We start from the raw sequence: 23,263 nt of genomic DNA, 5'->3' as shown, positions 1-23,263 counted from the left end.
TTTTTACCCTTACACTCTTCTTTCTGCACAAATGTGTGATGTTTATTTTTGCATTGTTTACTCTCTGAAAGCCAGGAGCAGTTTATAATATCATTCTTGTTTGTACATCAGCCCCATTGAAGATTTGTCTCCTTTCTTTCTTCTACTTCTACTCCTCATGAATACTAAATGTGTATCCATAATGCATTTTCCCACACCGCTATGATCAGATGACCCCAGCAGCATTTCAACACAGATTGGCATGTCGTCTCTGTCACATTCCAAAAATAAATTACTGCCTGCATAAGGTAATCTGAGAATGAAGTAAAAGTAAGGCAGGTTATATATCCTGTACCAGCATACTTCATATCCTCATGCTCTGAACATCAATACGTTTAAAGTATTGGTCTGGGATTGTTTTGTAAGGCCAGATCAACGTACATTCTGTGTTATCATCGCACACGTCGGGATCTTTACCCTCAGGTTTGAAGAGGAATCACTGTGAGATTTTAGTTTTAGAAGATAGGTTAGGTTGGTTTATTGATTAGCTGATCATTTATTCAGTTGTTTGATTATACCTCTTTTGGTGTTATGATTAAAGTTTCCCCCTTGTATAAATTACAATTATTACTCTACATTAGCCACAAAAGATACGAATATTGCGGTTATATGTCATTTTTCCTGACATAGAAGTATGTTTTAGACTTATAGCATTAGAGCTCAGCATATTGAAAATATATGTGACAAACAGCCTCATAAATAGGAAATTGTATGATTTAAATGTTAAAAATGCACATAACCACCAATGAAATGGCTTAAGATAATTTGCATTAACCTGAATAATAGCCAAAGGATACATTCTGTGGCTGCGGCACAAGTTACTTTGCATAGTTGTAAATTACAACCTTGTTTGACCTAAGCAACCTCCACCAATAATGCACCTTAAGTCTTATTCCTATCATAGTTGGATACTATTTGACGTAACCTTTTCTATAAACATACAGTACATCATAAATACATGTCAGTCTAAAAGAAGTTGTGCAAACAAAGTTGATGTGTATGTAACCTCCATTCCTGTACATTAATCTAACTTTACTCTAACCTTTTGACTGTATTTGGAAATCTGTAACTCCTCCAATGATTATTATAAGAGTATATTGTGAGAAGGATGATCAGATTAATATAGCGTGCCTTTACTGTACCAAAACTGCAACACAGATCATAAAGGTTCCTTCCACTATATGATATATTTAAACATTAATTAGGATTGAAGTCTTGTTTAATTTTTTATTGTATTTTTTTACTTTTCGACTGTGGACCAAACACCAAGACAAATCCTTGTATGTGCAAAACTACATGGCAATACAACCCTGTTATGCTGTAGGAGGATCAAGGTAAATTGTGGGCATGAACAGAACACACATTGTTTGTATGCATTTTAAACAGTGGCCTATACGCATGTAAGTTCACTTTATGCATCGGTGATGTACTTTTAATGTGTCAGTGTGTTGGGTCAAATGTGCCACAGGTTGAAAGCAGACTACCAGTTTAAGATCATGTTGTTTGACTGATCTTTATGTCGCTTGAGTTTGCCGGCGACAATATATATATATTTCGGGAACAAGGGAGAGAGCGATGAGTTGGGTGTTATTAACCCTGCCTCCATCGCCAGCCCGGCCACTCGCAGAGCTCCTCCCGCCCCCTCCCGGCTCCGCGCTCCGCTCATCAATAGGGAGCACATTTGAATAATGTGTGAGCACTTGGACTGGAGCCAATCAGCTGTCAGAGGACCGTGATGAATCGCAATGCATTATTGATAATAATAATTACGTTGACATGCGCATTTCTACTTGAGGGGGACTAATTTGCCAAGCAGAAGAAATTTGTAGAAGAAGGAGAGGAAATATTGTTGGCAACTCTTTGCTCCTGATGGTTGCATCATGTCGAGGCGCAAGCAAGCCAAACCGCAGCACATCAACTCCGACGAGCCCGGTGCGTTAGAGAATGGTAAGTTTACGCACAACATATTTGTTTGTTTCCCGAAAAACGTAACATACAGCTTCGCCATGCCATGTTGCAAAACTATCGACATTTTATCTCAAAAGTTGGGGGCTGCATTTCACATCGTTCCACTCGCACTTTGACCTGTTGCTGTCTGTTTGAATTGACCAGAAATAAGAACTGAGCCTCAGTCACTGGACTCAAATCTGAAATCATTTTTAACACAATACAGGTGTTCCGCGAGGAGGGTTTTAAACGACTACACTCTAATTTGTTATACTTTGTTAACAGAAAGACGATACATTGAGACATTTTGAAACTTTTTCTGTTTGATTAATGTACTATTTTACAATTTCTTCCTAAACCGATATCGTTTGAGCAGTATTTTCGATTGCAAACATTGTAACTTATTTGGCTTAATTAAAGCCTCTTTTGCTGCCTGTTGATTCATTGATATATTGCACATTTACTTGAGTAGTTGTGTGGCTAAGAATGAATGTCTACGATGGTCTGGGTGTATTATGTGTAGGCCTATCATTTTACTTTCATATAATTCTGATTCTACATTTGGCTTAATTTGTCATGAAACGTCGCTTTCATTTGGTGGCAAATATTAGTGCGTATGCCTTCAACGCTCTTTGGCTGAATTTAAAGTGGTTTTGTTGAAATTGTTTGTACTGCAAATTATATTTCAACTTCGTGTAACTTTATTGATCATTCATGTTTTGGTGGAATTTGTTTGCAAGCGATCGTCGATATTGAGGGTTTTAAACAAAGCTGCCCAAAAAGAACTGTATGAAATGGGACTCTGAGTAAGCTGACCTAAAGGCAATAAATCCCCCAGTTTAATGCATGACTGTTTCCTTTCGTACATATGTGGAGAGGTGGGGGATGGAGCAGTGGCCTTTTTGTGGAGACTGGGTGGGGGTGCGTTTTCGTGTTGCCATATGCAAGCTCCCGTAGCTGCTGGCGCAAGTTATACCTCACCTTATAATTGGGAAAGTTTGCTAACAGGACAGCTACTGAGCTTTGTGATGTGTATCTATATTTCAGGAAAAAAGCGTTTTTGATGAAATATTTCATATTTTGTGAATCACTTAGGTCCATGCATTGAATGGTTAGTCTGACCTCGTGTCATGTATCCCACCATAGGTGATCAGATGCAGGTCATGCGCCGTCAAGTGGTAAACTAGAGCGTTGCCTCCTAATTTTTACTTCATAATCGACAAATTGGGACTTTTGGGGGATCAATAGTTGTTAAATATTATCTCTATTTACAAATTCAACTCTGTCGAAGTTAATTACATTATGATAAGAGCGTCTGTATTGGTGCGTAAATGTGTGTGGTTGAGTCCTTCGTACTGTTTCCTCAAAGCTCAGAGTGTAATGCTATTTGCAACTTTTCTTTTTGCTACTCTGCTTCAACGCCTCCTGGTGAGCTATTAACAAGTCCAACAGTTTCCTCGGGCAAATGCAAACAGGTGGTCTACCCCCTTTCTTTGAGGCATTAGCATTTAACAATACACCCAGTTGTGAAATGGCCTCTTGGTTAGCAGACAAATTAAAATGCTCACTTGGAGCACTTATCAGGCTGTGAAACTGCTTCATGCTAATCAACATAGAATTACCATTTTTTTTAAATCCTTGTTTGCATACAAAACTTAAACTTGTTTTTCCTTTCTACTCTTTGTTACAAACAAGAACTTAAAATTCAGTTTATAGATATTCATGAATTATTGCAGAAACTAGATTTACATTTCTCTGCGTGTTATAGGAGTTACACGTTTTGTCCCACAACTGATCTGATTTTGAGCAAAGTACCTTGGTGGAGTATTTCAGAAACGCAGTAATGTAATGCCTGTGGCTCTTTGTCTTCCTGGACATTGTTTAGGGTAATGTCAAAGGTACAGGGTTGCCCTCTGCTGGCCCTGTAGGCAAATTCAAAGACTTTAACAACCCAATGACAAAAGAAAGGGAACATCATACAATACAAATGAATACAGTTTACCACTGAATCGAATTATCTATGTGTCACAATGGCAACAATAATCGAACAAAAAATGCTTTAGATAATTTCTTGTTCTTACCACAATTAGATTTTTCTTGGTGATTACCAATGGGAATATTTTTACAATACTTGTTATACTAATTGTATTGGTCAGATATTGTCATTACTGTATTCAAAGCATATTATTAAATCCCTGTACCCTCTTTTTTTTTCTCAAGGAATTCCTCGTGATGATCAAGTTGAGGAGATTGGAAATGAAGGGAAAGGGATCAGAATGGACGACACCAGGGTCTGCAAAAAGTGTTGTGCCGAATTCTTCGATGAAGAAGAATATGTTAAGCATGAGAAAAAATGTACAAAAAAACAGCAAGGGCTCATCCTGAAAAAAAATGGAGATGGCAATGGAGGGCCTGAGGGATATTCACAAGTCTCCCCCGGCGACCTTATGAGTGACCAGGATGACAGCCAGTCCAGCAGCCAATCCCCATTAAATGCCAATCCAGACCAGCTGCAAAGAACAGAGGACGAGTCCAACATGAACGCAGAGGACTCGGGACAGCATGATCAGACGGGGATGCCTACTAGCCCTGAGATGAATTATCAGCACTCGCTCAAAATGCAAGATACAAATGTCACTCTTGAAACCATGGCAGACACCAAAGTGGCGGTTTCCCAACATTATTCCAATAATACAGCTCTGATCTCATCACAGGAAGCCATACAAGCCATCCCGATGATCTTGGAACAGTTAGTTTGCCTTCAGCAACAGCAGCTACAGCAAATCCAGATCACAGAACAGATTCGAATCCAAGTATCCATGATGACTCCAAACTGTCTGCAGTCATCGGTAGGGGCAGTAATGGACCCTCTGAAAGCCCTTGGCGCACATCTCTCTCAGCAGTTGTCAGCTGCAGCTGCTCTGATAGGAAAAAGGACAGGCAGTCAAAGCCTTTCTATGGAGGCAATGAAGCTAGGTAAATTAACTCTGCCAGTTGGCATCCATCCCTGTCTACCTGAAGCAGTGGAATCTTTTACTTCTAAAACTGACCTTTTGAAAGCAATCCCAGATCTGGCTAGCCGTTTACCAGGACAACTTCCACAGTCACCAGTTGTCATGGGTTTCACTAACGGCTCCAACAGTGTCCATGCAGACATTGAGTCCTCTAAAAAAATGAAGCCGGCGATGCCGATTGTCCCTCCAGAACCAAAGAATGGCGACTCGGCATACAGGCACAAGTGTAAGTACTGCGGAAAGTCCTTTGGCAATGACAGTGCTCTCCAGATTCACTTGCGTTCTCACACCGGCGAGAGGCCTTTCAAGTGTAATATATGCGGCAACCGCTTCACAACCAAAGGAAACCTCAAAGTGCATTTCCAGAGGCATAGAGACAAGTATCCTAACATCGGCATGAACCCACATCCTGTGCCCGAGCACCTTGACAACATCCCCACCACCAGTGGCATTCCCTATGGCATGTCTATGCCCATGGACGAATCAAATATGACCGACATTAAGCCTATGTTGCCTCTGCCAGCTGCTGGCTTCCAACAGTCACCTGTACCATCATTGAAGACATTTGACAGCTCCGCAGGGGACCCATTTCCCCAGAGACCTTCCCCATCTACAAGCGACATCTCCGCAACCATTTCCTCTCATGTGTTTGGACAAGAAACGGCAGTGGATCTGCATCAGAAGGATACTAAAGAACTGATAGGCGCCTTGCATCATATGAACAGTAATTCCCTTATAGGTGAACAAAGCTCTGGAACTGCAAAACTTCAGCAGATGGTGGATGGCCTGGAGAAGAGGACCAACGACCCCAACGAGTGTGTCATCTGCCATAGAGTCCTCAGTTGCCAGAGCTCGCTCAAAATGCATTACCGCACACATACCGGTGAGAGACCCTACAAGTGCAAAATCTGTGGGCGCGCATTCTCCACCAAGGGTAACCTTAAAGCCCATTACGGAGTGCACAGGGCTAACTCTCCTCTTAAAATGCAGCACTCGTGTCCCATCTGCCAGAAGAAGTTCACCAACGCTGTGGTTCTGCAGCAGCACATCCGCATGCACATGGGTGGGCAGATCCCCAACACCCCTATGCCAGAAACCCCGTTTGAAGCAGCAGCAGAAGCCATGGAATTATCTCTGTCGGAGGAGAACTCTACAGATATCCATGGTTTTGAAGCAAGCTTGGAAGATCCTGAGCCAGAGCTGAACTCCCAGAAACCAGACGACACCTCAGATTCCCTCCCGCCCGCCTCTGAGGAACCACCACAGAATCAGACACCCCCCATCCTGTTTTCGAGCCTTGAAGTTTTGAAGAGTCTGACCTCGGCTCTTGAATTGAAACGACAGAGCAGCACTGCTTCGGAGAGCGAGGGACCGTGCCTACCTCCTCCCAGAGAGCAGGAGTATCAGAACGGCCGCAGCCCTGCCATTTCTGACCATTCGGCCATATCCTATCACTCATCTTCCCCACTAAACAACAACCCAAATTGTAGCAAATCTCCTGAGGCTCCCAGTAATGAATTTGCCCACAGTTTTTCTAGACCAGAGGGTGATGGCGGTGCTCAAGGTGGCACTGAGTCAAGTGGAGCTCTTGACCTCACATCTTCCAGCAGCTTCACCCCCAAAGCAATCAAAGAGGAACCTGGCATGCCATACACAAATGGAGACTATGGTGAGTTTATTTGAAAACAATTTAATCAAAGTATTTTAGAGGTTGTCATGTTGGATGCTTAGATCTAATATTTCACCTTTTTTTTTTTTTTTTAAAGTATCTGGCAACATGTTCATGAGGATGCCATCAAGTCTGGATAGTCTGGAGATGAAGCTTTCTTCAGAGAATCCGTTGGGCCCTCACGGTTTGTTCAGCTCCCATATGCCTCAGGGAACCGCCATGCCCTCGTCCATCTCCAGCGCACCTCGACGATCATCCAAACAACATATCTGTCATGTCTGCTGCAAGAACTTCTCATCTGCCAGCGCCTTGCAGATCCACGAGCGCACTCATACAGGGGAGAAGCCATTTGCCTGCAATATCTGTGGCAGGGCTTTCACCACCAAGGGAAACTTAAAGGTAAGTCATAATGGTCTGACAAAGGCTGAGTATTTTGAAGTTCTCGAATATCGAGCATTGTGATGGGATTAATATGAACTGTCTTGTCTCTAGGTACACATCGGCACTCACATGTGGAACAACACGTCGCGGCGTGGCCAGCGCCTGTCTCTGGATAATCCCATGGCGCTGATGGCAATGAGCGCTGAGGCAAAGATGATGCCAGAAATGATGCAGGCCCCCAAAGACCTGGGTCCTCCACCAATGAACTTTGAACAGTCTCTGTGGAACCAGTATGCTGCTGCCTTCAGTGGAGGCCTGGCCATGAAGACCAATGAGATCTCTGTCATCCAAGGGGGTGGCGTCCCCCTTCCAGGGAGCCCTGCTGGTGGGCCTCTGATTGGCTCCACTGGGGGCCTCATGAAGATGGATGGATCCCACTCGGGCTTGTCTGGCTCAATGGCCGAAATGGAGAAGAACAGCTCCAGCATCGTGCCAAAAATGCAGTTCCAACATTTCATGGAGGAGGGTAAAATTGCAGTTAACTAGGCTTTTTTCTTAGCCTTTACTCAATTTACCAAATGAACTCAGTTTTTGAATGTCTCCCTTTTTGAATGAGGTACAATCGATATTCAGTGAGAACCTTTGAGAACTGAATGGTTCCAGTAATTTCATTGCAGCGGTCTCTCTCCTCATCTGAATGATTCGCAAGTGTTGTTTTTTTGTTTTTTTGTTGGAATTGATATAACTACTGTAGTTGTATTTTATTTGATATAAATATATATACGGGTATTTTTCCTGTGACTTTTGTTTTGCTGTCTATCCAGAAGTTTGAATGTACAACTTACTTGAAAGTGCTTTAATTCAGACTGTCTCCTTGATACTTTGTGAAGGATTTTGACTTTAATAGGAAGTTTCAGGGCATGAATTTTTAAAGGAAACCGTGTCTCACTGTTCAGAAATATTGGTGTAGTTAACCGTATATATCTAGAATGACTACTTTAACTCATTGTGTGCCAAAGGATTTATGACATTGTTCATTTTTGTAGTGGTAAATGTCATTAGCTTGTCTCATTTTGAAAGGGCTTTTGAGCAGACTGACTTATTCAAGTGTCTTGTCCATTAAATCAAGGTGCAACAGTTCACTCATCTATTTTGGATCTCATTCAATACAAAATAGGCTTTCATTATTGTTGTCAGTGTTAAGATAGGTAATGATTTCAAGCTTTTGTCAAGTGCCTAACTAGACTTGTTTATTGTTGCCGTGTCATTGACTGAACAATAAGGTTGTAATTGAGGATCTCTCATACTGATAAATGTATGTGTTGCACCGTTTAATAATATAGCATTGTATTTCATATTTTCATCAACAAAAGTAACATATTCCACTTGTAAATCTGAAGATTCAAATTTAGTTGGCTGAGTTCTGAAGGCTTCTATATGGTCGATGTTCTCATGCCTGCACTTTATATCAGGTTTTAGTTACATTTACATTTTTATAGTTACATTTCACTGCTTTTTATTGTGATGGCTAAGAGGGGAAAAGGCAAATCAACAATTTTGTTAACTTTTCCTTCCTGTCAATTTTGTGTGTTACAACCATTTAGTGTAATTGTCAGACTCATTTTTTTCGTATCAACTTGTAGCATCATTAATTTATAATTCACACAATGCTTGAGGTTAGGGGGTAAGTTCTACCTCGTTTAGATTTTAGTTGTCCTCCGTGCCCCCTTCTCTCAACGCAATGCGCTGTATGTTTTCTGATACATTCTCGAGTACATGATGAGATTTTCATTCTCAACCTGCTGAGTTGAACTAATGAATGTATCACTGGACACTTTACACAACTCAGAATGGTCAGAGTACTTTGTAGGCCCCTGCTGTACATTCCTTATCGATATGCATTTGCCAAGTTGTGCCTTTCTTTAGCAAACCATGTCAAAACTGCTTTCAGGTTGGTCTCTACAATTAAAGTGATGTTGAGCCAATTTGGCCTGTTTACAATGTAAATGTTTTTCAAATGTTTCCTACACCTTAATATTTTCTGATTTTGAAAAATAAAATCAGGTTGATTTTTTCAATGCTTATGATGTCTTCACTTCACCACTGGCGCTGTACCCACACTTATTGAAGGACACAATCTGACTGAACACAGCTGGCAGGGAGCCAATTTGATAGTGTAGTTTTGTATTATCTCCCCCTTTGCCAACTGAAATGCCCGCAGTTTAAATGTACATATAAAATCCCTTATTTACATCAATTCACCTTCAGTTGACTCGGGTATTTCTTAGTATGCTCATGACCCACCAGTAGCCATTAATCCCTTCTCATTTTGCATTCTCAACGAACAACTATTTGCATCTACAACTGAAGCATACTTGCCAATCATGTTCACAATTCATTAAGGTCAACTATACAGTGGCATATTTTATGAAACAAATCTTTTGGTGCATTTAAACCAATTTACAGAGTAAGCAGCACTGCCTGCACTAGAAATGACAACTTTACAATAAGTCATGTTCAGTTTTTGTTGTGTGTGAAACCATTTGGTTTAATTCTGTCAAAGACAACAAAACACTTGCCCAAACATTCAAAGTAAAATAAGAACATACAATAACAATTTTAAGCATGAATTTGATGCGTGGCGAGAGATAGAAACACTAAGAGATAGAAGGATACTCAAAAAAATCAAAACAAGATTGCTCTTCCTCTTACTTGGCTGAATCTGAATTCAAAGCTCTATCACTACATTACTACATTTAGCTACATAGCTCTTACACCTGTTTTAGAAGCATATACTTGCTGCTAGCATTAGAAGGGGAATTCTGCATAACTAGTAGGCAACTAATACTTTAGGCACTTTATAAATATGTTTTGCTAATACTGGCACTCAAACTGAAGTAACATTTTAAATGCATGACCTTTAGGCTACTTTGCTACTTGACATTTCGGTATAAAAGAGTATCAGCTACTACTAGGCAACTGGTAGAGGTTAGTCTAGAAAAATCAGAGTTACAAGTAACAAAAGCTGCTTAAATAAGGGTCCTGGACAAACGATATGAAAATGTATTGGAACATAAATATAGTAGCTCAGAAAATGGAACCTCAAAACTACCATTAGGTGCAGTGGGATTACTTTGGTAGGCTAAGCCTGATGTCGACCACTGCTTAGTTATTTCCTAAAAATATGCCTTAGTCTATATGGAAGTATGATGACAGGTATTTTTATAAACACATTATCCCCTGTTGCTTCTGATGGTGCCTTTTCCTAGAAATTATCAACAGCTAAACTATGAAATTGATGTTTATAGTGACTCAAATGAAAGAAAATAAATAAATAAGCATTCAGCCCTTGAAACAAATATTAGAAACAAAAGTCAACTATATTTATAATCAAATAGAAGTATCAGTGAATCATGATGACATAAAGTGTGCTTGGTGTATTGTAAGCTAACAGATCCAGCATCAGTGCAAACCTGCTCACTGTCCCCACCGTCCCGTGTGAGTGACAGCCGGGGAGCCTCCGCCCAGAAACCGCTCCTGCCAGGCGGACTGACAACAGCCTCCACCCGCTAACCGGGAGCTGCAGGAATGACCGACAATATCCCCCTACAACCCGTGAGGCGGCCGAAAAGAAACGACAGTAAAAACAGGAATGGGTAAGGGCGTTATACGGCATAGAATATTAATATGGATCCGTTTGTTGACGTATTTCGCTGGTCGGCTAACGTTAAATTGTTTACCGGAGCGCGAGACATTGTCTAAAACTAGCTTAGCAGTGGAGGTATTTGAAATATCAGTTAGGAGAAATCCAACGGCTAATATATAAATGCATGTTTTTGAACACGTTCTGGCCGTTTATAATAGCTCAGAAACTGCTAGCTTTAGCTCCAAGAGACATCCTTGTTCCGGGGTAGCAAGTGCATTTGACGCCCATGTCAATATGTGCCCTGTAGACTGAAACTGTCCTAGGGCCAATATACTACTAGGGCAGATACTACGCTGAAATGTAGGCCCTGATTTAAAACGATACCATGTTTTAAATTAACATGCTGGCTAAATGATGCCTTTTGTATGGTTATGTGTGATTTGCACATAAAGGGGCAGGCCTCTTGATGATGGAGAAAACACGCACAGGGCAGACACAGTGCTGAAATGCAGCCAATAATCTGACCGGGCTGTCATGGTGATGTCACCTCCTCTAATAATCACATACAAAGACAACATGTCTGGAAATAAGCTGTTTATTATGCAGAGATACGGATCTGTAGCTCGCGGCTTTGTGTACAGTATGTTCTTGAGTTGGCAGTATAACTAGTCAAGCATGATGGCTATCATTGTGTCCAATTCACCTGTCCAACCTGACATGGTGGTTAAACTCTCAGTTACCAGTTTATATGCAATAGTCATCCAACAGATCTCACTTTCACAAACGTTGTAATGTGTGGCTTTCAGTTTTTTTTTTTTATCAATGTAACTATAGAAACATATCTCTTTATAATGCTCCACAAACTACACCCTTAAATCATCACAAAGGGGACTCAAAACCAGTTTTAACAAAAGCTGGGCATTATAATCTGCATGAAGGACTTTTGTATTAGACTGCATTTGCTGTAGCTAGATGTACCAAATAAAGCTGAAGTGTCTATCTATCAAGTAGAAGGGAGCTTTGAGAATGCAGACCTCAGCTGTTGCCAAATGACCTGTCTCGCAATGTTAATGAAAGGGGGAAATAATTAGTTTATCCGCAATGTGATTCGGATACTCCCCGCTGTGTGATGACGTGCTTCTTGGCCCTTGACACTCCCTTCCATCATGTTTCATGAACATTGAGCAGATAGTTGTTCCATAGATCTGCTGAAAACAACAAACCAAACATTAAAAACACAAGATCTGCACTAAAGCTTGATAAGTTGTTTGATTAATTAGTAGGTTCAGGTTGACGAAAAATGTATTGGTTTTGACGATGAACAAATCGTATACAGCTAATGTTAAACAGTTTATCAGACAAAACAAGATATTTTGTTAAATTCCGTTCTAGGGAATTTGAATGAGCTTTATTCAGTATTTGTACAAAATATGTTATAGAAGTAAAACAAGGTGTAGCACTTTTTTCCCTCTCCGTGTGGGGCTTAGTTTTATACCATGTAAACAATTGATCAAGAAACTATTGGCAACACAACAAAAGTGCCTTTTTCACAGCAGGAATGTTGACTGTCATGGTGGGAACAGCACAGCTGTTGTTTATATAATTAACGATGGCTCAATTTTATTCAGCTGTCACAGTAAACCGTCAACTCAGCCATCGTTGATTTTATTATTTACACCTGTGTCCTTGCCAGAAGTTAATGATACAATTGTACCACAAAGTAAATAATCTCTTGCACCTTATTGTATTTGATCCTATACCAAGTGGGCGGTGGTGGCGAAGTCGATAGGGACTTGGCTTGGCAACTGGAAGGTCACCAGTTCAAGTCCCGGCAAGACCAAGTGCTACCGAGGTGTCCCTGAGCAAGGCACCGTTCCCCACACTGCTCCCCGGGCGCTGTTCAAAATGGCAGCCTGCTCCTAACACTAGGATGGGTCAAATGCAGAGAAACAATTTCCCCACGGGGATTAATAAAAGTCCATCTTATCTTATACAAACTTGCATGCTTTGCATCTTTAAATATCATAACACTGACATATCTCTTCATACAAGCTGTACTGGAAATCCAGCAATTGCATATTTAATTGGAGAGGAACTGGTTCGTGTCCACGGCAAAGTTATCACAACAATCTGTAAACAAATGATCTGTTTTGTGAGGCCTATTGTGTTTACGTGTGCATTATACTAAGAAAGCAGTTTGATTGTTAATGTGTGTGTTTGTGTAGAGCGGAGGGAGTGGCCACCCTTTTCCTGATTGAGTTCATATGTATCTTGTAAAGCATAATCTCTTCCGACTTCATGGTCATGGACCTTTAGCCTCGTCTCTTCTTTGGTTTGAAGCTGAAATGAGCAACACATTAACTCAGAGATGTGACTGGAATGACAGCTTCACACAAAACAACCCAATGAGTCACACGGAAGATGTTCCTTCTGAAGTTAAGAATATGTACTGATTGGATGTTTATCAGAAGATATCCCTTAATGCGTGTCCCACTCTTGCTCTCAGGTGCTGCCCGTGGTCGCGATGCTGTGGCATGGGCGACTTCCGTCCCCGCACCGTGTGGCTCGGCCACCCAGAAAAGAGGGAGCAGAGGTACCCGAGGAATGTCATTAACAACCAGAAGTACAACTTCTTCACCTTCCTGCCTGCGGTTAGTGTCAGTCAAAGGTCACCCCTCCACCCTTCCTCCTGTTCACCCCCAAAACCACCACCCACCTCCCAGCGTGGCTCTGACTCATGGTCACTTTGTGTTTCACCAAAAACACTATCATACACTACGTTAGGAAGCATCCTCATCTTGTCCCAGAATATTAACCAGGGACAAAAGGTGGACATTGTGTTCATGACTTATTTTGAAAGAGAGTCAAAGGATGGTGGATCTGATGGTTATTTTACGGATATAGTTTAGTCTATAACTTAGTGAAAGAGGACCATTATAACCCAAGGCTGTGTCTAGATATGAGAAATGGATTCCAACCTTCAGATCAAAACCCAAATGCATTCAGGTTACAATAATATAAAACATAAAAAAGCAGAAAAAGCTCAGAGTAAAGAGGCTGTAACGAGCACATGTTTATCATTTTGGTGTAAAAAGCTTTCTGTTAATTGACTTGTTGATACAGTGAATAATTGTCTTAGCTTAGATACATGCCTCACATTTTAAATATACATATACATTCCTTCCTAATGTAGTCTTGTTTGCTAATTGTTAGTCTAACCCAAAATGTCGACATTAGCATTCCTCGTTATGCTAGCACACATGTTTTACCTAACTTTGCGACTCGTGCGAGAGGGCCGCTCCTGACGGATGCACTGCCATGAGTATGTGTATGTATGAATGTACAGAATGTTAGTAAATGGTGCCATTTCATGTTATATCTTAATTGTATCACACCGTCTCATTGAGAACAAAAGATATTAACAAGAACAGCAAAAGTAAAACTATTAGACACGGTGGGATGTCCGGGGTTCAGATCTACATCTCGATCACAAAACAAAAACATTCCCCCCCAGATAATGTTATTTGGTTGGTTTTTTTCTTTCTAAGCGTTGTGATTTTGCCCTCGCATTTCCCCGGCTTGATTTACGTATGAATTTGTTTGTCTTAAGACCTGATGGCCGTGTTCGTGTTTATGAAGTCAGACGTTGAAGGTAGCTCACATTTGTTTGGAAACACAAAGACGAGAGCAAAGTGTTTTTGCATTGCAAATTGTGATGCTTTTTCTTTTCCTCGGTCACGCCAAGAACATCTTCTCACTGGAACGTATCGAAGTCTTTATGTTTTCATTGTTTCTGCTCTCCACTTTCGTCGTGTTGGAAATACAGAAGTAATGTGAACGCACACAGGTGGACACTAATGCAAGTGCGTGTGCATATTGTCACATAGACATCGATTGTTCATAAGGACAAAGAGTAGGAACACACTGTACACAATTTTGGATTAATTCTTTCATATTTTTGCATAAATTGATGGCTGTTATTTTAAAAAAAAACGTTTCTTGATGAAGTTATCAGGACTCATGGGATTTATTAAAAAAAAAAAAAAAAATAATGAAATGTAATCCTGGATTAATAAACTCAAACATCTAAATGATAGGTTGCAGGAACCCTGTTTTTCCAGCAAATGTATGGTTGAAGCGGATTTTCCTAACGGCTAAGGCTCTTTAAAAGGCTTGTTTTATGCAACAAACAAAATTCTGATTAAAATAAAAGCAAATATTCACATCAAAATCAGTCATGGCCTAGCAGCAAATGCCAATCCACTGTCATATACACAATAACTTACCACGCTGCAAATATTGAACCCTCTGCTTCTCTGTTTTATTTCCACAGGTGCTGTTTAATCAGTTCAAGTACTTCTTCAACTTGTACTTTTTGCTTCTGGCCTGCTCTCAGTTTATCAACGAGCTACGACTAGGACCGCTCTACACCTACTGGGTCCCTCTGGTGCGTGACATTTCACTGACTATCACCCTCCATCAACTCCTTTGACTTCATCAGTGTTCAGAAGTTATTCTGATAGCATTTAGTTTTGCTGGAAATAATGTAACAGTAGCCACAGCACTAGCATGTATGAAGTTGATTTGTTGTTCTATATTTAGGAGAAATAACTATTTAATTTGGACATGTTTCACTCTTCAGGGTCTGGTTCTGGCTATCACCATCATAAGAGAGGCAGTTGAAGAAATAAGATGCTACCTTCGAGACAAAGAAGTGAACTCTCAGATTTACAGCAAGCTTTCAACAAGAGGTACGGATCGAAACAACATCCATAATATTCATCTGGCCGCTATTTAAAAATGATTTATCTATTTACCTAATATATCATATTTCAGTGACTTGCATATAGACCCTTATTGCACTATTTACTTGCACTATATTTGTCTGTTTATCAGTGTTTTGTGTTGCTCTGTCGGAGAAGCCTGTGACACAAGATTACTACACTGTAGCTATGTTCGTCTGACAAATAAAGAACCTTGAACTTTGGATCAGAAACTCAAAGGGAAACATTGAATATGTTTTGGTTGTGTTGGTGAGCCATGTTGCTTATTCCCCAGCATCAGCGTCTATTAACTGTACGAGGTTGGTCCTGTTCAAACTTATTGGGGCTCGGGGAAATGGTGGGGTAATTCAAAGCAGAGATTTAGAAGTGTACATAAGAGGCCGCCTCGGTATAAAGTGCTACCAGCAATAAAAAGCAGGGGACCTCTTGTGGTTTCCATCACTTTGTCCCTTTCATGTGGCAGCTTGTTTTACCCATAAACACGACGACTGCTTGCCTCCATGATAGCGGCCCCCGAGAATATCTCGCGGTTTATAGAAGGTTTATGGTGTCAGGACGTGGTGTGTTGTTTTCTAGCATAGGAAGAATGTGCTCGAGTTGTCTTATTATTAATTAAATTGTTTTTTTTAAATCTATAAAATGAATTCACACGACTTAAAGAGATTTATTCATTTTTTTTGTGTTGAAGAAACGCTCGAAGAAGCAAAGATAATCCGTTTTCTGAGAGAAAAAAGCGATACACATTCACATTTCTGTAGATTGAGCTTGTGAATGTCTCAAAAGTGAATGAAAAATGTAAATAATTGAATCAATAACGGACATTGTTGCAGGCTAATCTTCGTTTGATCAACACATCGGTTAAATAGATGTCTTGTCGCAGCTCTGATCATGTGTTAAGCGAAGCATGTGCGTGAGATAAATGTATATATGGCCACATTTAGTTTCTGAGTCGTAAGGCTGCTGTGAAAATGTGTCAAATGTTTTTTTTGCAATAGTGAAGCGAGGCACTAATTTGAAGCCCGGACGCAGAGCAATATTAATGCGCTTTAATGTCTTGCATATGCAAAGCCCTGAGGTCACGTCAGGGGTCAGTGATCTCTTCCAAACAATTTTGCCTGCTCTTTCCAAATGGAATGAGAGAAACGGATCAACTCCCCCTGCATTCTTTCAAATCTGCACAGAAAACGACCTTCCCAAATTCACTGGGGTTACTGCCGAGGCACGCAGGACAACGGTTCACCGAGGAGAAGAAACTCATGTTCTTAAATTACATTTCATCAGTGTTTTTAGATATGATGTCCGAGGGATCAGTCCTATAAAAGCTCTCAAATCCATGTTCAACTATTTCCAGATTCTTAATTGTTATATCTTTGTCAGAAACACTTCATCAACGTGACATGTTGTTCTTTATTCCAGGCACCGTGAAGGTTAAAAGCAGCGGCATCCAGGTTGGAGATCTTATAATCGTGGAGAAGGTTTGTCAAAGATCGTTTCATCCACATCTGTGAACAGTTTTGCTTTCCCCCGACTGTCCAGTTAGCGTTTCTATGACAGCGAATAACGAGGGGGTTGTTAATGTGCTGCGCTGCTGAGAGAGGTGGAAAGAGTTAGTAAAGATTTTGTAATCTTCTGATCAATGCCGAGTCCCCGCCTGTCAAACTGAACCTAGAATACCTTTTTAATTAGATCCCAAAGAAATTCGATAAAGTACTTTTCATTGATACGTATTTTTTTTGACATCATGAAATCTGATAGTGTCGTTTTTTAAGATATCTAATTTGGTGTGTTTTCTGAGGGAATCTGTTGTCGCAGAGTGAATTCTCTGAGGGCTTTGAAACATGAGAAGTGAGACCTGTTTCTGGATCCCTCATTTCAAAGCAGCTGAAGGAAAGGTCACACGTGTCGTCCTAGGCGCTTCTCTAATATGACTGAGTGATCCAGAGTTATGTTAGGACTCAGAAGCAGCAGTGGCGAAACAAAAGAAGCTGCCATGTTTTTGACTTCACCACCGGTCAATAATCCATGCCCGGTTCAGGTTTTGGGAAGCTGTCCAGATGCAGAATGGGTTTTGTGTCGTGGAGGGAGCGGGTCAGGCAGAGTGTAAAACCTGGGAAGGGTCCTGCTCGGGCCACGACAGGATGATTTGCTGCGGGGCTTATTATTGTGACTGACTGGCTGCCGGTAATGTGGCACATGAAAAGCTAAACGTCTCTACGGAAAAGTGCAGGATGTTAAAGTGATGTTTTTCTTTCTGCTTTTCTTTTTGTAGAACCAGCGAGTTCCTGCTGACATGATCTTTTTAAGGACCTCGGAAAGAAATGGTAAACATCTGCTGGTCATTCATCCAGATCACCACAACAGGCTGGATGGCTGGCCGGCCGGGGAAGTGACTTGTTTAAAAGGAAAGGCGCTGAGGTGCAGGGATTAGCCCTGAGCCAGGACAGGAAGTCCTACACTGTCTAAATTGTAATTGAGTCCAGTACTAAACTATCACTCAAAGTGCGGCGCGGTGGAGAGTGGGTAATGTAGACAAAACACGGCTCCCTCCTCATCTTCGCTAACTCGTTTTGTCTTTCAAATGAGAAGACCGTGAAAAGGAAGATGGAAGGACACACAGATATCAAATGCAAAGAGAAAGGCGTAATCTGAATAATCAAATAAGGATTGAGAGAAGATTTGTGATGACACGAAAATGGGGAATTGCATCGCACTTATTTATTTGCACATATACAAAATTACAATTGAATTCAAAGTACCTCCAAGGAACAGCGCATCAAAAATCACATCACAGGGACATGTTGTATGTGAGGTAAATCTAGTTGTTGTTGTTGTTGTTGTTGTTGCCACTTCCTGTTGGAGGAAGGACAACAACAGCTTTGTTTTACTGGACATGTGCAGCTTGGTTGTCTCTCGTCCACGTGGAGGCCATTAGGTCAATTATGAAGAGCCTAGGCCAGGATTGGGAGTTTTGGGCAGGATGACGCACGTGAGCCGGTGCGGGGGGGGATGGGGTCCACGTCGGCCCCAGAAGCGATACGCAGCTGTGTCCCGTTCACAGGAGGCGCTGCTGTTCATTTGTGCTAAATGATTTTATTGCCCAAAAGGTTGTTAACTTGAAACGTCAGAAGAAACTCGGAAAGCAGCAACAGTTGACAGAAGCTTCCAGCGTCTGTTGAAATGTAAAAATAGTGACTTGCCCGATCAATGCCTCCGAGAATAGAGTGGGATGTCCTCTCGTCAGGCGAGGCATGGCAGGTTTATTTATACAGCGCATTGCGGCACGAGGCAATTCAGAGTGCTTAGGATGGAGTGCAACATAAACGCATTTCAACATGTCGTAGAAAAGCCAAAGAATAGCAATTAAACAACTAAGGTATACATTACAAGAATAAGTGACAGTGTAAGATATGAATAGTTATTTGATTTGTAAGGCAGTGAGAAGTCATTAGCAAAATAAAAGTCTTCTGTCTTAATTTAAATAAGTTAAGAGTTGCCGTTTTCTGAGGGTTTTGTTCCCGTTATATGGAGTATAATAATTAAACGCTGCTTTTCCATGTTTAGTTTTGACTGCAGACAGAAAGCAGACGATCGAGCAATCAAGTATCGGAAGATAAGAAATGTATTTTGGCCCGAATACATCCAGGGCTTCATAAACCAATGATTCTATTTTGGAGTCACTGGTTTGACATGCAGGGAACCAGTGGGCTCCAGTCTGCAGCTATGGATCTCCCTTTTTGGTTTGATTTAGTTCTCCAGCTGTCTGACACGAGACGACTTCTTATCATGCTGATGAATAAGATAAATGCATGGACACGTTTTTACCAAACCTTGCTGAGACACAAGTCTTTTAATCCTTCATGCAGGGGGTCCGCGGGGTCTTAAAAAGTATTACAAGTTGATTAATCAATTTAGCGAAAATGAAGGCTATTAAAAAGTATTAAACGGCATTTTCCAAGGTATTACATTTGGCAAGGCAGGGCGAGGCAAGGCGAGGCAAGTTTATTTATATAGCACTTTTCAACACAAGGCAATTCAAAGTGCTTTACAAAAAACGAAAGACATTAAGAAAATGGCATTTAAAATCAGTCATTAAAAATAAAAGCTAATAAAATAAACATAAAAGAAAAAATACATGGATAAAAGTTAAAGTGCAGTCTAAGATATGAATAGTTCAATTAAAAGTAGCTTGTTTTCAATAAGTATATAAGTGTCCAAAGAGGTTGTGTTCTACAGCCTGCCTGAATGTAATCATGGCGTAGGTGTGTCGTGTGATTCTGTGTAGTTTATTGATGGCATCCCGTTGGGTTTGACGTCATCTGAACAGGACATCGCACGCTCACTGCTTGATAGCGCGGAGGTCCGTTTACGCCGGTTGCTAAGCAACATCGTTATGGGGAAATGCAAGTTTGCGTCCAAATGGTTAGAAGATAAGGAGGAAGGACAATCAATACTGTATATAGTCAATGTGAGGTAAAGTGTGTCGCCAAGGTAACCGGTTAGAACTCCAAGTGGCGATGAGGTCTTAAAATGTATGGAGAGGGTCTTAAAAAAGGTCTTGAAAGGTCTTACATGTGACTTCAGGATTCCTGCGTACGCCCTGTTGTTGTTTGTTAAGGTGATAGTAGTCTGACTTTAAATGGACCTTTTGTATCTGGTGAAACTCAGATGGATACAAGCTTATCTCTTGTTGCCCCCTAGGGGTGAATGTGTTTCCTCTATGAGTCTTCAGCTCTCGCCTCTCCTCCCCAGGCTCCTGCTTCCTGCGCACTGACCAGCTGGACGGAGAGACGGACTGGAAACTACGCCTCCCAGTGGCCTGCACCCAGAGGCTGCCCACTGCTGCTGTGAGTCACAACCTAGAGGGGAGGCTCAGCAGTAAATGATATGCCGTGTTTACGCCATGCTGTGCTTTGTGTTTAGCGGAATAAGTGCCGAGGAAGACGTGTAATTGCACTATGGTCTCAGAGAAGCGTGTCATTAGGACAGAGGAGTTATTTGACTGAGTGCAGGGTGGCCCGCTCATCACAGAGTGACTTAAAGTTCAAAGGTTAACCTCAGGCCTGGACTCTACACTCCACATGTTCATCAGTGTTAAATCAGTTAGGGGTTTTAAATGAATATGTTTTCATTGAAATGTTCTATAGTCATGACAGTGGTCTCTATTTAACAGTTTCAATCAATATCAAACAAATAAGTATTAACTACTTTCATTTGGTTTGTTAGCAGTGAGCGACTTCACTTGTATTACTTACCAATTCATAAAAAGAAATAACAGCTGAAGGATTGTGACGTTTGACTCTAGACTTGACAAACTATTGTAACAGATCTTTTTACTATTATTATGAAACCTAATTATTTTTGATGGACAGCAATACAGTTTATTTAGTATGCAGTAAAACGCTTAAAATGGCTGCTCATTTGGTCAAGAGCAGAATCAATTATTCAAGCGTCGAAAATTACAACTATTTTGATATTTTATTATTTGTAAATAAACGTGAATATCTTTGGCTTTTGGTATATTAGTAAGACACGTTTTTTGTTTTTTTTAATGACCATGTGTTTGATGTTTACAGGACCTTCTCCAAATCAGATCATATGTGTATGCAGAAGAGCCAAACATTGATATCCATAACTTTGTTGGGACTTTCACCAGGGTGAGTGCTAACCCCACTCTTCTGCTGAAGCCTTGGTGTGCAACCATGTTACCCTTTCTATTTTCATGAATGAAGAAATCTGGCCGAACGTTTTACATGCGGCATGCGAGTCCTACACTTTAGTGAAACGGCTAGCAGAGTTATTTGTGTTACATGAATGTGAATTCATTGGATTCACTGTTTAGAAGTGTTGATGAGTCATTAGTTTAGGCTTATAAGTTAGATATCCATAAGTCATGCAGCCTTTTGGGAGATCAAAGATTGCCTTCTTCCTCCTTATCCTAATATGTGTTAGGTGACAGATATATTAGGCCTGCAACGTTAGCTACAGTACTTAGCTAGGGAACGTAGCTATTTTCATAGCGAATTGTAGCTATTTAGCTGGTTAACGTTATCTCTCTCTCTATCTATCCATCTATCCATCCATCTATCTATCTACCCATCTATCCATCTATCTCTATCTATCCATCTATCCATCCATCTATCTATCTACCCATCTATCCATCTATCTCTATCTATCTATCTATCCATCTATCTCTATCCATCTATCTATCTCTCTCTCTCTCTCTATCTATCTATCTCTCTCTCTATCTATCTATCTATCTATCTACCCATCTATCTATCGCTCTCTCTCTCTCTCTCTCTATCTACCCATCTATCTATCTATCCATATATCTATCCATCCATCCATCTATCTCTCTATCTACCCATCTATCCATCTATCTATCTATCTATCTCTATCTACCCATCTATCCATCTATCTATCTATCTATCTATCTCTATCTACCCATCTATCTATCTATCTATCTATCTATCTATCTATCTATCTATCTATCTATCGCTCTCTCTCTATCTACCCATCTATCTATCTATCCATCTATCTATCCATCCATCCATCCATCCATCTATCTCTCTATCTACCCATCTATCCATCTCTCTCTCTCTATCCATCTATCTATCTATCTATCTCTCTATCCATCTATCTATCTATCTATCTATCTATCTACCCATCTATCCATCTATCCATCTATCTATCAAATGTGTGGCTCTCATCATTTCCAAACGAATGACTATTTAACACACTACGGTTAGACTTGCAGTGTGGACCCGTGTCGACCGGTCAGGCAGTGAGAACGGTTATACAATCATAGTTTTGTTTTTTAAAGCAGACGTGCAAAACTTCTTTAAAGCAACCATAACACTGTGTCATCTCGACTGTTCCAGGAAGACGGAGACCCTCCAGTCAACGAGAGTCTCAGCATCGAAAACACTCTGTGGGCCAGCACTGTCGTTGCCTCTGGTAAATAACTGACCTGGGGCGCTGCCCTTCTGTTAGGGGGGGGGTAAACCCAGGAAGTAACCAGGACCCACTTTTGCCTTGGGGGCATAGAGGCCGACTGAAGCTGTGACCTGTCTAACCACAAACAGACCTTTGACAGCTTCCAGTTGGCTCTGAACAATTACAAAAAAAAAAGTGTTTATTTTGACTGAGAATCACAATATTGGAGATTCAACATTATTCTCATAATCATTGAAAGATATATTTTTAAATGACCATGGTGTGAGTTTTTTAAAAGGAGCTGTTCTAAGTCCATAGGATACCATTTGTAAAATGGAATATCTAGGCAGCGTGAGTGTTTTTAAATGTCATTTCATATCATTGCTTTTAAATGAGTGTCATTTTATAATATGTTTCTTAATGTCTTTCATTTTGGTAAAGCACTTTGATTTGCCTTGTGTTGAAATGTGCTATATAAATAAACTTGCCTTGCGCAATACCACAATCCTTAATTGTAGAATAATTTGTACACACATTCTTGTAACAAATGTTGCGTCTGTAATCTCATCATTAATGATGAAGCCTAGTTTACCGTATTGGTAAAGAAAGTGTGTATCGTAGGAAACATTAGACGTATCTAACGTCACTATAGGTGATATAAGATGTTATCCATTAAACAATTGTAAATCTGCATCCGATAATCCAAATCATCATTTAAAAATATTCTTGTCAAGATTAGAAGTCTGGGAAACATCTTCTGGACGTTCTGTGTTTTATCATGTACCTTAATTATATATGTATATTGACCTGAGGCAGCTGTTTAAGGTCTCTCTCCGCTCCCTCTCTGCAG

At 40.6% G+C, this 23,263-nt stretch overlaps 2 protein-coding genes across 2 annotated transcripts in view; both read left to right on the top strand.

Moving 5' to 3' along the window:
* Positions 1-1,745: 1,745 nt before the first annotated feature.
* On the top strand, positions 1,746-9,124 carry sall4 (spalt-like transcription factor 4). Its single transcript, XM_034086174.1, has 4 exons — positions 1,746-1,986; positions 4,207-6,669; positions 6,767-7,068; positions 7,162-9,124. Exons 1-4 carry the CDS (start codon positions 1,920-1,922, stop codon positions 7,594-7,596), a joined length of 3,267 nt encoding a protein of 1,088 aa, XP_033942065.1. The 5' UTR covers positions 1,746-1,919; the 3' UTR covers positions 7,597-9,124.
* A 1,422-nt stretch (positions 9,125-10,546) lies between these two features.
* LOC117449435 (probable phospholipid-transporting ATPase IIA) overlaps positions 10,547-23,263 on the top strand; it is a 47,800-nt gene continuing 35,083 nt past the window's right edge. Inside the window, exons 1-9 of the mRNA XM_034087116.2 lie at positions 10,547-10,706; positions 13,203-13,347; positions 15,030-15,143; positions 15,339-15,447; positions 16,897-16,955; positions 17,750-17,801; positions 20,230-20,324; positions 21,054-21,134; positions 22,359-22,434. Coding sequence (XP_033943007.1) covers positions 10,639-10,706; positions 13,203-13,347; positions 15,030-15,143; positions 15,339-15,447; positions 16,897-16,955; positions 17,750-17,801; positions 20,230-20,324; positions 21,054-21,134; positions 22,359-22,434 — 799 coding nt within the window. The 5' untranslated portion in view covers positions 10,547-10,638. The remainder of the gene's footprint in view (positions 10,707-13,202; positions 13,348-15,029; positions 15,144-15,338; positions 15,448-16,896; positions 16,956-17,749; positions 17,802-20,229; positions 20,325-21,053; positions 21,135-22,358; positions 22,435-23,263) is intronic.

The sequence above is a fragment of the Pseudochaenichthys georgianus genome, chromosome 7 (assembly GCF_902827115.2).
Source record: "Pseudochaenichthys georgianus chromosome 7, fPseGeo1.2, whole genome shotgun sequence".
NCBI classification, from domain to species: Eukaryota; Metazoa; Chordata; class Actinopteri; order Perciformes; family Channichthyidae; genus Pseudochaenichthys; species Pseudochaenichthys georgianus.
The sequence above is the reverse complement of the archived record's forward strand: the minus strand, read 5'-3'. Positions and strand labels throughout refer to the sequence as shown.

Bases quoted from the DNA above. Each gene is read 5' to 3' on its own strand.
- sall4 (XM_034086174.1), top strand. From the start codon at position 1,920: ATGTCGAGGCGCAAGCAAGCCAAACCGCAGCACATCAACTCCGACGAG. The intron at 1,987-4,206 runs GTAAGTTTACGC...TTTTTTCTCAAG, and splicing joins GCCCGGTGCGTTAGAGAATG to GAATTCCTCGTGATGATCAA. The intron at 7,069-7,161 runs GTAAGTCATAAT...TCTTGTCTCTAG, and splicing joins CCACCAAGGGAAACTTAAAG to GTACACATCGGCACTCACAT.